This window comes from Colius striatus, chromosome 19 (assembly GCF_028858725.1).
Source record: "Colius striatus isolate bColStr4 chromosome 19, bColStr4.1.hap1, whole genome shotgun sequence".
NCBI classification, from domain to species: Eukaryota; Metazoa; Chordata; class Aves; order Coliiformes; family Coliidae; genus Colius; species Colius striatus.
The window spans coordinates 9806637-9819291 of NC_084777.1; the positions used below are offsets into that span (position 1 = coordinate 9806637).

Below are 12655 nucleotides of genomic sequence, written 5' to 3' on the forward strand. Positions count from 1 at the left end.
TGGCATCCCTGCAGCACTGCACCCCCAGCTGCATGGCATCCCTGCAGCACAGCATCCCAACTGCATGGCATCCCTCCAGCACAGCATCCCAGCTGCATGGCATCCCTGCAGCACAGCACCCCAGCTGCATGGCATCCCTGCAGCACTGCACCCCCAGCTGCATGGCATCCCTGCAGCACAGCATCCCAGCTGCATGGCATCCCTCCAGCACAGCACCCCCAGCTGCATGGCATCCCTGCAGCACAGCACCCCAGCTGCATGGCATCCCTGCAGCACAGCATCCCAACTGCATGGCATCCCTCCAGCACAGCACCCCCAGCTGCATGGCATCTCTGCAGCACAGCATCCCTGCAGCATAGCATCCCAGCTGCATGGTATCCCTGCAGCACAGCATCCCTGCAGCACAGCTTAGGCCTGGCTCTATCTCTCAGCAGGGCCTAATCCAGCACTTGTACAGTAAGAGGCCTCAGTGGGTTTGGACAGTGGCTCCCCATGGGTAGGTCCCACAGTTGGGGAGCTCAGGCAGAGTCACCCAGGGCCCTGCTGATGGGCTTTTTGCATGCTCAGGTCATTTTCCTGGGGCTGCTCTCCCTGCCCAGAGCTGCCTGGTACATGCTCAGCCAGCAGTACGGAGGGACTTCAATTCCAGCTCATCCTCTTGGTCATGACTTTTTCCTAAGAGGAAAATAACTGTGAGGAGGGGCTGTTCCACTGCCTTCAACATGCAGCAGTGCCAGGAGCTGCTGGCAGCATCACAGGTACCCATCCCTGGGTGCCAGTCCTCTCAAGAGCCAAAGCAAGTGCTTCATAACCAGCACCAAGGGCCTTTCAGAGCCCCAGCCCCAGCCCACTGCCTCGGGGGAGGCTGCTCCAGCCTATCTCTCCAGCATATCTCCAGTGCCAGACACCCTAATCCGGGTTAATAAACAGAGAGCAATGTTGGCAGTGGCAGCTCCCCCCAGCCCTGCTCTGCCCAGGGTCAGGAGTGCCCACACCACCAGTGCCTGTCCCAGGGGCTGGCAGATCCTGGCAGAGGCTGATGCAGTGGCAGTGGCAGCATCAGCAAGGGGGGAAATGCCTTCACCATTGTGAAGGGCAGGGTGAGAGGAAAGGCCTCTGGAGAGAGAAAATATCAAGAGGGCTCCATTGTGGAGGAGATGGGCCCCGATAGCCAGGGCTGCAATCAGCTGGCCAGAGGCACACCCAGGGCTCCAGGGCCTGCACAGCCCCGGGAAGGACACACTCCCAGCCAGGCATGGCCTTGCTCTGCAGGGCAAGGAGGAGGAGAGGGATGGAGGGGGCAGGAGGGAGTGGGGAGCCCCAACTCTGCCCAGGCAGTCCCTGGGCTGTGGGGCTCTGCAGTGGGACTGTGTGGCACAGAGGGGTGAGGGGCTGGCTGATGGGCACCAATGTCCCTGGGGCTTGTCCTGAGGTCAAGGGGCTGCGGTGGTCCCAGGCAGCTGCTGTCCACACCTGTACCCCATCCCCACCAGTACCCCATCCCCACTTGCACCCCATTCTCACCTGCATCCTATCTCCACTTGCACTCCATCCTCATCTGCACCCCATCCTCATCTGAACCTCATCTTCACCTATTCCCCATCCCCACTTGCACCCCATCCCCATCTGCACCCCATCCCCACCAGTACCCCATCCCTACTTGCACCCCATCCCACTTGCACCCCATCCCACTTGCATCCCATCCCACTTGCACCCCATCCCTACCTGTACCCCATCACCACCTGTGCCCCATCCCCACCTGTACCCCATCACTATCTGTGCCCCATCACTACCTATACCCCATCCCCATCCCCTGCTCGGCCACCCCAGCCCAGACTGGGAGCACTGGGGCTGATGTGGCCCCGCCATTGGGAGATGTGATTCGCCCGGGGCTGTGTGTGGGGTTCTGCTCTTGCCAGCGGTGGGGCCGGTGAGCTGACAGACCCTCGGGCCCGGCACGGCACAGCCCACCCTCACCCTCACCTTCCCCCACCTCCCCCAGGTGTGTGTGTCCCCCGCCCCCCTCGGCAATCAAGTTCACGCCCGACCCACCGGTGCGGGGCCAATGAGGCCGGGACCTATTTCCATACGGCCCGGCCCGGCCCCAGCGCCCTCAGAGGCCCCGTCGGAGCCGCAGCAGGGAGGCAGCGGCCGGCGGGCGGGCCGAGCCCCGAATGGAGCCCTAGGCCCGCGGGCAGCATGTTCAGCCCGGACGGGGGGCTGCCGGCCGCCCCCTTCGGCCTCCTGCCCGACGCCGGCCCGCCCTTTCCCCGCGGCGGCTTCGACGGGGCGGCCGCTCAGCCGCTTTTCTTCCCCTTCGCCGCCGAGCCCGAGCCCGCCCGCGACCCGCCGCCGGCCCGCGCCTGGTTGCCCCCTCCCGCCGGGCCGCCCGCCAAGGCGGAGGTTCGCCCGGGCCGGCCGTGCCGCCAGCCCTCGCCCGAGCCCCGCGGGGCCGGTTTCTGCGGGCCGCCCTGGCCCGCTCCGCCCTGGCCCGGCCCCGCGCCCCCGGCCGCCGCCCTGCCCGGGCCGCCGTTCCCCGGCCCCGGCCCCGCCGCCTTTCCCGGCCCCCAGCTCTGCCCCGCCGCCCTGCAGCCGGGCCCGGGCGGCCTCTCGGCGCTGGGCAGCAGCGGCAGCTCCAGCGGCGCGGCCAGCGAGGGCGGACACTCCAGCGACAGCGGCGAGGAGGTGAGACTCGACGGGAGGGACGGGCTCCGGGCCGCGGGATGGCACCGCGCTCCGCCCCCGGTGCCGCTGCGGGAGCCGGCCCGGCGCTCGCTGCCATACCCGCCCCGTCGGGGCCGGGAGCCGCCGGGCAGGGGCTCGGGGGAACGCGGCCGCTGCCGTCGCGGCTGAATCGGGCGCTCCGTAGGGCGGGTGGTTTGGGGTGAAAAGGGTGGGTTTGGGGATGTGGGAGGGTGGGTTTTCCCCGTGCTGACCGTTGCTGTGGGGCAGCCGGAGGCTGGTGCCGGCGGGGAGCTGGGGCTCGACGCCTCCGGGACCTGCTCGCCCCAGCGCGGCTCCTGGCAGCTGCTTCCCCGGCCGCCTGTCCTGGGGCTTCGCGGGCCCCGACGGCCGCCGGAGCGCGGGCAGAGCCAGGCCCACGCCCCCCCCTCGTGGGGGGAGGCAGCGGTAGATCTCGGCGTGATCACTGACGGTTGTGTTTTGGGGTTGTTTTTACTATTTTTAAGACTTTAACATGATGCAAAGCCGTCCCGCGCAGCCGAGAGCGCCCGGAGGCGGCGGCAGATGGTGCCGGGCTGGTGCGGGGCCGTGCCGCGGGGATGGGGGAGCTCCCACGCGCGACACGACCGCAGCGGGAGGGGGGATACGTGTCCCTGGCACAGCCCCGGGAGGGGACCAAGCGCCGTGTGTCCCGCCTGCGGGGCGGCGAGGATCGCTCAGGGCTACTCGCCGCTGGCCGGCGGCAGGAGGGTGGGCTGAGAAACCCCAAATCACGCTGAAAAAGGTGGAAACGGGGACAAGGTTGTGAAGTGCCTCCGCTGAAAGCCGCTCTGCGGGGAGGGAGCGAGGCGCCTGGGTGAGCGGCTTTCCAGGAGGGAAGAGCCCGGCTGTGGCTGTTGCATCCCCCGCGAGTCGCAGGCACTTTCATCGGTTGCTCTGTTCCACCAGCCCCGGCACGGTCGGGAGGGGGCTGGTGAGGGGCTGCCCCGTGCCCGAGAGCCCCGGCGAGGGGAGACCCCGCGCCCCGGGGGAGCTGAGCCCCCTCGCACGTGTCGTGGGATGCGTGGGAACGGGGCGATGCTGCGGCCAGCGGCAAATGCGCCTCGGGCCGGGACACGGGGAGTGAGCTGGGGACTGAGGGGACACCCCCGGGGTGCTCGGGGAGCTCCCGGGTCCTTGTGCCACCCCGGGGCTCCTCCATGGCGGTGGGATGCTGCGTGGGGTGGGAGCCCGAGCAGAACCTCTTGTTCAGGGCTTGGAGGGGGGATAAAACTCTTCTGCCCTACGGCCCCTGTTGCCCCGCGGTGGCAGCGGCTGGTGGGCAGCTGGGCTGAGCCCGTCCCCATCCCCTGCAGACCCTGCCAGACCCCACTCGTGGAAGCCCCTCGGCCCAAGTTGTCTCTTCAGTGTCTCTCTGCCCCGGCCAGGATGCCCCAACCTCGGAGGAGCTGGAGCAGTTTGCCAAGGACCTCAAGCACAAACGCATCATGCTGGGCTTCACCCAGGCTGACGTGGGGCTCGCCCTGGGCACTCTCTATGGTAAGGGCTGAGTCCGGTGGGAGGGGGCCTCCTCTGCCCCCCACAGCCCAGGGAGTGACCTGTCAAAGGAGTGGAATACCTGGGCAATGGAGATTTCTGCTCCTTAACGACCTGCAAAGGAGGTGATGAGCACCAGCCCCAGGGCTGCCAGGGCTCCTCAGCCTCTGAAGTACTTAAGCTGCAAGGGTTGGGTTTGGAATTGGTTTAAAATACCTAGGGCTGCTGATAGAAGAGTGCTTTGGGGCTTTCAATCGGTGCCTGCAGGGGGTGCTGAAGTGGGGGGAGGGTCCCCAGGGTGGGAGCAGTGTGTGACACTCTTGTTGCCTGCACAGGGAAGATGTTCAGCCAGACGACCATCTGCCGCTTCGAAGCGCTTCAGCTCAGCTTCAAGAACATGTGCAAACTGAAGCCGCTGCTGCAGCGTTGGCTCAACGAGGCAGAGAACACAGACAACATGCAGGAGGTGCAGGGCTGGGCTGCAGCTTCCCCTCCCCTTCTTTGGGCTTTTTGGGGAGCAAAGGTGGCTGCTGCTGTAGTAGCATCTCGCCGCTGTGGCTTCGGCCAGGCTGGGGGGGGGGAGCCCAAACCTCTCCCAGGCACCTTGTGATAAGTGTGGCAGCTCGTGTCTTGGAGCAGCCAGGTCCTGCTGGAGTCTTGGACAAGCTGAAGATGCAGCTTACTGCTCCCTGGGGGGAAGGCAGAACCGTGTCCATCCCCTGCAGCAGCATGGGGATGGTCCTGGTCACAGTGGGGTGATGCTTGGGGGACAGTCTGGGCTCAAAGCCTGGCCTTAGAGCTGCAGCCAGGCCAGAGCTCAGTGGGGACCCTGCCAGCCCTATGACCAGGCATGTGGCCTCTCTCTCCATCCATCCAGATGTGCAATGCAGAGCAAGTGTTGGCTCAAGCCCGGAAGAGGAAACGCAGGACCAGCATCGAGACCAACGTGAAGGGCACCCTGGAGAGCTTCTTCCGCAAGTGTGTGAAGCCCAGTCCCCAGGAGATCTCCCAGATCGCTGAGGACCTCAACCTGGACAAAGATGTAGGTTGGGCAGGGCTGGAGGGTGGGTGGTGGCATCCCAGTTCCATACTGGAAGCTATGGGAGAAGTGACTGTGGCTGGTTGGCAGCTACTGTTGGCTTGTCCAAGCCCAGCCTGGGGAGGGGGGCTGTGGAGATGCCATCAGCAGAAGGGTCTCCTTGGCAGCCATGTAGTGCCAAGGCTTCCCCCATCTCCCCCCCCTCACCTTTTTTCCCCCCCATCTCCCCCCCCTCACCTTTTTTCCCCCCCATCTCCCCCCCTCACCTTTTTTCCCCCCCATCTCCCCCCCTCACCTTTTTTCCCCCCCATCTCCCCCCCCCACCTTTTTCCCCCCCATCTCCCCCCCCACCTTTTTTCCCCCCCATCTCCCCCCCTCACCTTTTTTCCCCCCCATCTCCCCCTCCTCACCTTTTTTCCCCCCCCATCTCCCCCCCCTCACCTTTTTCCCCCCATCTCCCCCCCCTCACCTTTTTTCCCCCCCATCTCCCCCCCTCACCTTTTTTCCCCCCCATCTCCCCCCCCTCACCTTTTTTCCCCCCCATCTCCCCCTCCTCACCTTTTTTCCCCCCCATCTCCCCCTCCTCACCTTTTTTCCCCCCATCTCCCCCTCCTCACCTTTTTTCCCCCCCATCTCCCCCCCCTCACCTTTTTTCCCCCCCATCTCCCCCCCCTCACCTTTTTTCCCCCCCATCTCCCCCCCCTCACCTTTTTTCCCCCCCATCTCCCCCCCCTCACCTTTTTTCCCCCCCATCTCCCCCCCCTCACCTTTTTTTCCCCCCCATCTCCCCCCCCTCACCTTTTTTCCCCCCCATCTCCCCCCCTCACCTTTTTTCCCCCCATCTCCCCCTCCTCACCTTTTTTCCCCCCCCATCTCCCCCTCCTCACCTTTTTCCCCCCCCATCTCCCCCTCCTCACCTTTTTCCCCCCCCATCTCCCCCTCCTCACCTTTTTCCCCCCCATCTCCCCCTCCTCACCTTTTCCCCCCCCATCTCCCCCTCCTCACCTTTTTCCCCCCCCATCTCCCCCTCCTCACCTTTTTCCCCCCCCATCTCCCCCTCCTCACCTTTTTTCCCCCCCCATCTCCCCCTCCTCACCTTTTTTCCCCTCCCATCTCCCCCTCCTCACCTTTTTCCCCCCCCATCTCCCCCTCCTCACCTTTTTCTCCCCCCCCCATCTCCCCACCTCACCTCTCCCCATCTCCCCCTCTCACAGGTGGTCCGGGTCTGGTTCTGCAACCGCCGTCAGAAAGGCAAACGGCTGCTGCTGCCCTTTGGCGCGGAGGCAGAGGGGGTGATGTACGACATGAACCAGTCCCTGGTGCCCCCCGGCCTGCCCATCCCGGTCACGTCGCAGGGTTACAGCCTGGCTCCCTCCCCTCCCGTTTACATGCCGCCCTTCCACAAAGCCGAGATGTTCCCTCCAGCTCTGCAGCCTGGGCTCTCCATGAACAACAGCAGCCACTGAACCGGGGGTCCCTGGCACCCCACGCCATGGCTGGGTGGGCTCTTGGCCCCGAGGGGGGCACGGCTCTGGGCACTGAGGGCCGGGCTGGGTGCCTGAGGTGGGGACAGTTCCAGCTCTGTGGTTGCTCTCAGCCTTTCCCAGTTCTGCAGCTTTACTGGTCCCAGCGGTGTCACCTCAGCTCTGAGCTCCCCTGGGGGCAGCTGCTCTTGCCCCACTGCACCCCACTGAAGCCACGTGTGCCCTGGGCACCTCCAGAGCCGCCTGCAGCCAGCCCCAGCCCAGCTGGCTGCTCCTGCAACACCCACAAAAATGTCTTTTTTAGCTATTTGGGGGGGTGGGGGGGGAGTGGGTTGTTTATTATTGTTTTAATTGCTTTTTGGTTGTAGTTTCTGAGAGCCCAGATCTCTGTAGTGAGTCCTAGTTCCCCAGCTGCCTCCTCCCTGGCAGCAGAGCGGCGCCGGGCACTGTGCCCCTCCAGCTGAGCCGAGGGCTGGAGGTGGGGGGCTGGAGGTAGCCCCCCAGCCCAAGCACCCCCCCCAGGGTCCAGGAGAGCTGTGGACAGCCTGGGGGGGGAGCTGGTTTAGGGGGTGGGTGTCCTTCCCCAGCCCTCATGCCCAGTGTCACCCTGGTGCCCTGTGCCCTCTCTGCTCTTGGCTGCTGTCCCCAGCCCAGGGCTGTCCTCTCCATGCTGCCACCACCCCCTCCCATGCCTCTGAGCCTGCTGTAGTTTTGATGTTTTAAAGTATTTTGTTGTTCCTCTGAATCCTGTTTCCTCTGGCAAAGAAATAAATCTCAGTTCTTTGGGGCACGACTGAGTTAACCCTTTCCTTTGCTTTCCTTGCAGCTTTGTTCCTGTGCAGTGCCAGGCAAGCCCAGCACAGGTTTGGCTGCTTGTTGAAGGCACAGTAGGGCTGGACTGGTGCATACAGACAGAGTGGCTGTGTCCCCATGATGCCAGTGACACCAGACAGGGTGGCCATGTCCCCATGATGCCAGTGCCATTTCCTTCATGGCTACCTGCAGCTCAGCTCCCTCCCAGGATGGGTGGTGGTTTGCCCTGGCCAGAGCAGCTTGGTAGGGCTGTGCCCCTCAAAGCGGAGGAGGGCTGGAGGGAGGGGATGAAGTTGCCTTCCCCTCCTTGCTTGAGCTCTTTTTCCAATAGGAAGCCAGGGGGATCCTGTGGGGCCAGGGAAGGATGGGCAGGAGCTGCTGCACTCCCAGCCCTGGGCTGAGCAGGGGAGAGGTGGAGGAGGCCTGAGCTGTCTCTGTTGCTGGTGATGCTGGAGAGTGAGGAATGGCTGTGGTCCAGCCCTGGTGACTGTGCTGGGTGGTGCCAGGCAGCTCCAGGTGGGCATTGGGTAAGCTGTTGCCAGCCCAGCCAGGAGGAGCAAGAGTGTGAGGGATGGCACCTTGCTTCCCGCTGCCTTCGCCCCTGCAGCCTGTTTGCCCCTGCCCTGTTCCCCAGAGGGACTTTTCTGTTGAGCAGAAGCAGGGAGCTGCTGAGGCCTGGGAGGAAACTGGAAAGCCCCTTTTTATGGGGCAGGAGCAGGGTCCCTGTGGGCAGCTGCTCACAGGATGCCTGAGGAGGCTGCAAACACTGAGGTGCAGCTCAGGCTGGGTGCCAGCCTCATGGGCCAGACCCCTTTAGCTCACCCTGTGCCCAGGGCCACCTCCCTGCTTGCTGGGGCTGGCTGGCAGGGGAGGGGGTAGCAGGAGGCCTGGGAAGGGTGACACCTCCCTGAGGTTTGCTGCTCTCCATGTTTTCACCATCTGATTTCCCGCTCTAGCAAAGGTCAGCCAGGCAGGAGCCCACATCCTGCACCCTGCCCATGGGCACCCACAGCCCCTCCTGCTCCCCTGTCAGTTGACCCAGAAGACAAAGTGGAACGGAAATCTGAAGCCACAGGAATTGGGAGCTTGTGGTGTGCACCTCCAACTGCAGCCAGTGAGGGCTGTGGGGTGGGGAGAGGCTGTGGGGCAGGAGTGTCCCCTGTACCCCTGCCCCTTGGCAGCCTGGGCAGGGGGAGCAGGATGGGAGGGGGCTGGGGAGTGGGAAACTAGGGCAAGCTCTGACAAAAATCAGTCATCATATTGAGGCTGCTGGCACTGAGCTCTGAGGGATGTAGAGGGAGGCACTTGCTGAAGCAGCTGTGTCCCAGCCCTGGTCCTGCCATCCAATCCTGGTGTTGGCACTGACCCCAGAGGGTGCTTTCCCGTGGGATACCTGGGCATCACCTTTGCCTGGAGTGCAGGGTGCTCTGGGTAGAGTGCCCATGGAGAAAGTGCTCTCCATCCCTGTGAAGCAGGGTGGCTTTTGTCCCCCCAGAGCAGGGCACTCTGTGCAGGGTGCCTGTGAGTAGGCTGTGTGTGGCACAGGGCCTGGCACTGCAGGGTGTGTAGATGCATGTGTGCAGGGACTTGGCAGTGCCAAGGGCACAGGCTGTGATGCTGCAGAGTGCCCAGGGGATGGATGGATGGATGTCTGGGTGGCTGGTGGCTCCAGATGCCTGCACCTCGCTGCTTCCCTGCTGCAGGACAACAGGCAAGTGAGAAACAGTGTTCTGTTGCTCCCTGGCACTCAGCAGGTGGAGAGGGCTCTGAGAGCACTCTGTGTCCTGTGGGTCCCTACTGGCAGTGACACCCATGGCTTGGTGGGGGTGCCCAGCCCTGGAGGGATCCCAAAGCCGTGGAGCTGAGGTGCTGAGGCCGTGGGTCAGTGCTGGGCTGGGCAGGGTGAGGGCAGGGCTGGCACTGCAGCAGCTCCAAGGGCTTTTCCCACTGAAATGGTTCCATGATTGTATGTCCCTATGGGGCCACCCCCCCAGTAGAAGGTGCTGGGACAGGCAGGGTGTGATGGCAGGGGAAGATTGAGGAGCCCCAAGCTCCTCTCAGCAGCTCCCACCCTGCTTGTCCCTCTTGCCACACACAGAGCCTCCCCAGCAGTGTCATTTATTTGCAAAGCACCTTCTCATCCTGCCAGTGTCCTGCTGAGGTTGGTCAGTGTCAGGTTGGTGGGGGGGAGGAGGGAGTTAGCCCCACTTTACAAGAAATGAAATCACTCAGAGTTGCTCAAGGTCCCAGTGAGGCAACAGCCAGGCTGGGAGGAGAGGTCAGGGCTCCCCTGTCCTTCCCTGCCCCATCTGCTCTGCAGGGGGATGCTCCATCCCCCCCAATGCACCCCTGCTGACCCCCAGCACACCCCAGCCTGTGTTAGGTGTTGAACCAGCTCTCCAGGTCGGGGTAGAGGCGGTTGTGGGGCAGGCTGGGGTAGGCAGTGCAGATGCTGCAGAGCCGCTCCCTCCAGTCCGTGTAGAGCTTGACGCTGAAGCTCCTCTGCCAGGAGAAGAACTGTCGGTACCGGCTGGAGTTGATGCTCTTGAGGAAAGTGGCCAGTTCTGCCAGGGAGCCAAAGTCATCCACGTGGATGAAGGAGTCTGGGGGAACAAACTGCTCATAGTTGGCACGAGGGGGGCCCAGCACCACGGGCACGGTGCCCGCCAGCAGCGCGTTCCGCCACAGCTTCTCCGTGATGTAGTCCTGGTGGATGGAGTTCTCGAAGGCCAGGTAGAACTTGGACTTGGATGTGGTTGGCAAGAGACAGTCCTTGCAAAGTGGTTTCTTGTTTGCTTTCCCATAGATGTTCACGTGGAGGTACCTGGAGAGGTTTTTGTAGACTTGAGCTCTTTTCTGGCTCCTGTGGTAGTTGCTGATGACCCAAGACACCAGGTTGGTCTTGGCAGGGATGTTCACGGTGCCCGACCGGTTGGGCACGAGCTTCCCGTAGGGCATGAAGATGTCCGAGTCCCGTCTGTAGCTCATCACCCAGTTGAAGGTTTGGTTCCATCCAGCTAGCGCTTTAGTGTTGGAGGGGGATTCCAGGGAGACCCACAGCCAGTGCTGCCCTGGAGGCTTCTCCTTGGGCAGCCCATCCCTGCCGTGCTGGAGCCCGGCTGGGGGGAACACCACCACGTCTGCCCGGCGCAGGAGCTGGCGCTGCGTGGTGAGCCAACAGCCCCTGACCCCGTACAGCTCCTGGCACATGTCCCCGCTGATGTTGGGCACCTGCTTGGAGGGCCATTCCCACACCAGCACCACCAGTGGCTCCTGCTGCTTGGGGGCTTGTCCAGAGACCTCGGAGGGGTGGAGGAAGCACCTCATGTTCCAGAGGGTGGTCAGGAACACGCCGGTGGTGACGGCTGCCCTCAGGCTGGGCCGGCCCCACGCTGCCCGGGACAGGGGTGATGCCCTGGGCATGGTGCCAGGCTGTCTGGCACCTCCTCAGCTGACAGAGCTGGCACCTGGGAGGGAGGAGAAGCCACCAAGGGCTGTCAGCTCAGCTCACTAGGGGCACAAGGGGTGGTTTGGGAGGTGCTGCGGCAGGAGTGGGTAGAGAGGCTTCTCCATGAAACCCAGCGTCATCCCTGCCCTCTGCCAGGGGCTCCCTGTTCCAGGTGTCACCCCAGGGGGCTTTTGTGTCACCATCCCATGATGCTGGTGTCCCCATCTCAGGGATGCTGCCAAAGGGAAGGACAGAGCCTCCTGTCCCCCATCCCCACGGTGCCCCTCTGCCACCTCTGGCCTCGGGCACAGGGAGCAGGGGTGGTGGTGGAGACATTTGGGCAGGCTGGGGACCAGCCACCAGCTCCAACCCACCCAGGAGTGCCAGACCAACAGCCTCCCCAGCTGCCAACACCATTCCCCATCACATGCACAAGGGCTGTGGTCCTTGCTACTCCCTCCGTGCCTCAGTTTCCCCACCTGCAAACAGCCTTGGTACCACTCTTCTTGCTTTGCCTGGGGTAGGTCAGGGCTGAAACACAGCCAGGATGGAGGAAAGGTGCTGGGGGGGGTGCAGGATGGGACCACACATCAAAGGGCGAGGAAGCACATCCTGAATAACCCACAGTGAGGCCCCCAACTGCCAATTGGTTGTCCCTGGAAGTGACTGGGAGGGCTGAGACCTTGTTCAGAGTTGGACTGGAGTGTCCTGCCCAAGAAGTGCCCCCTCACCCCACACTCCTGTAGTAATGGCAGGGCTCTCCCTGGGCTCAAGGGGCTCTCCCTAGGCTTGGGAGGCTCCCCCTGGGCTCAGGGGCTCTCCCCAGCCACAATGGGCACAGGCAGCCCCAGGAGCTGGAGTCTGCAGCCTCGGTGCCCCAAACACTGGTATTTCATTTTGGGGTGTAAGTGATGGCTGGTGCCCCACAGTTTGGGCAGGGAGTTGTTTGGGGCTCACTCACAGTTGCAGGGGAAGCCCAGCTGTGAGATTCTTACCCTGCCACGGTGCCCATCTGCCCACCTCAGGCCTCGGCAGGCGGTGCCATGCCAGTGGGCACAGGGAGCAGTGCTGGGGGTGGTGGTGGAGACATTTGGCCGGGCTGGGGACCAGCTACCAGCTCCAGCCCACCCACGAATGCCAGGCCAAGGCACAGGGCTCAGCACCCACAGTCCTGGGCAGCACAAAGCAGGTGGTTTCCCTTTCAAGGTACCTCTGAGAACGTTGGCAGTCCCAACCCCGCTGCCAGCTGGGGCTGTGCGGGACCCACTGGGGTTTTGGACCCCCCTGGCAAGCTGTGCCCTGCTCTCCCACCCCAGCTGCTGCAGCTCTGCTGCAAAAAGCCAACCCCTTTCATGCCTCAACTGCTCTGTCTGTGCCACTGAACCACAGCAGTGGGCTCAGGCTCTGCAAGAACCCGAGATCCAAAGCAGGGAGGGTGGGCAAAGCCTGGGCAGCTCCCCACAGCCCACGCTGCTGCCTCTGCCCACTGCCCTCCCCTTGCAGCACAGATGGTGGCCCCAGTTTGGGGGTGCTCTGGGAGGGGACCCCCTGCTCCAGCAGTGCCAGGAGCTGACCCTGTTCTCAGCCCCTCACCCCCCACGGGCTCAGACTTACCGGTGGGTACGAGGTGCCCGCGTGTGCCCGGGAGCTGCC

General features: G+C 63.8%; 2 protein-coding genes across 2 annotated transcripts; one reads left to right on the plus strand and one right to left on the minus strand.

Moving 5' to 3' along the window:
* Positions 1 to 2199: 2199 nt before the first annotated feature.
* LOC104552795 (POU domain, class 5, transcription factor 3) lies at positions 2200 to 6795 on the plus strand. The gene is made up of 5 exons (XM_062011726.1): positions 2200 to 2685; positions 4110 to 4221; positions 4554 to 4684; positions 5096 to 5260; positions 6472 to 6795. Exons 1-5 carry the CDS (start codon positions 2200 to 2202, stop codon positions 6721 to 6723), a joined length of 1146 nt encoding a protein of 381 aa, XP_061867710.1. The 3' UTR covers positions 6724 to 6795.
* A 2870-nt stretch (positions 6796 to 9665) lies between these two features.
* On the minus strand, positions 9666 to 12655 carry FUT7 (fucosyltransferase 7). Its single transcript, XM_010196419.2, has 2 exons — positions 12617 to 12655; positions 9666 to 11021 (listed from the first exon to the last, which is right to left on the minus strand). Exon 2 carries the CDS (start codon positions 10975 to 10977, stop codon positions 9934 to 9936), a length of 1044 nt encoding a protein of 347 aa, XP_010194721.2. The 5' UTR covers positions 10978 to 11021; positions 12617 to 12655; the 3' UTR covers positions 9666 to 9933.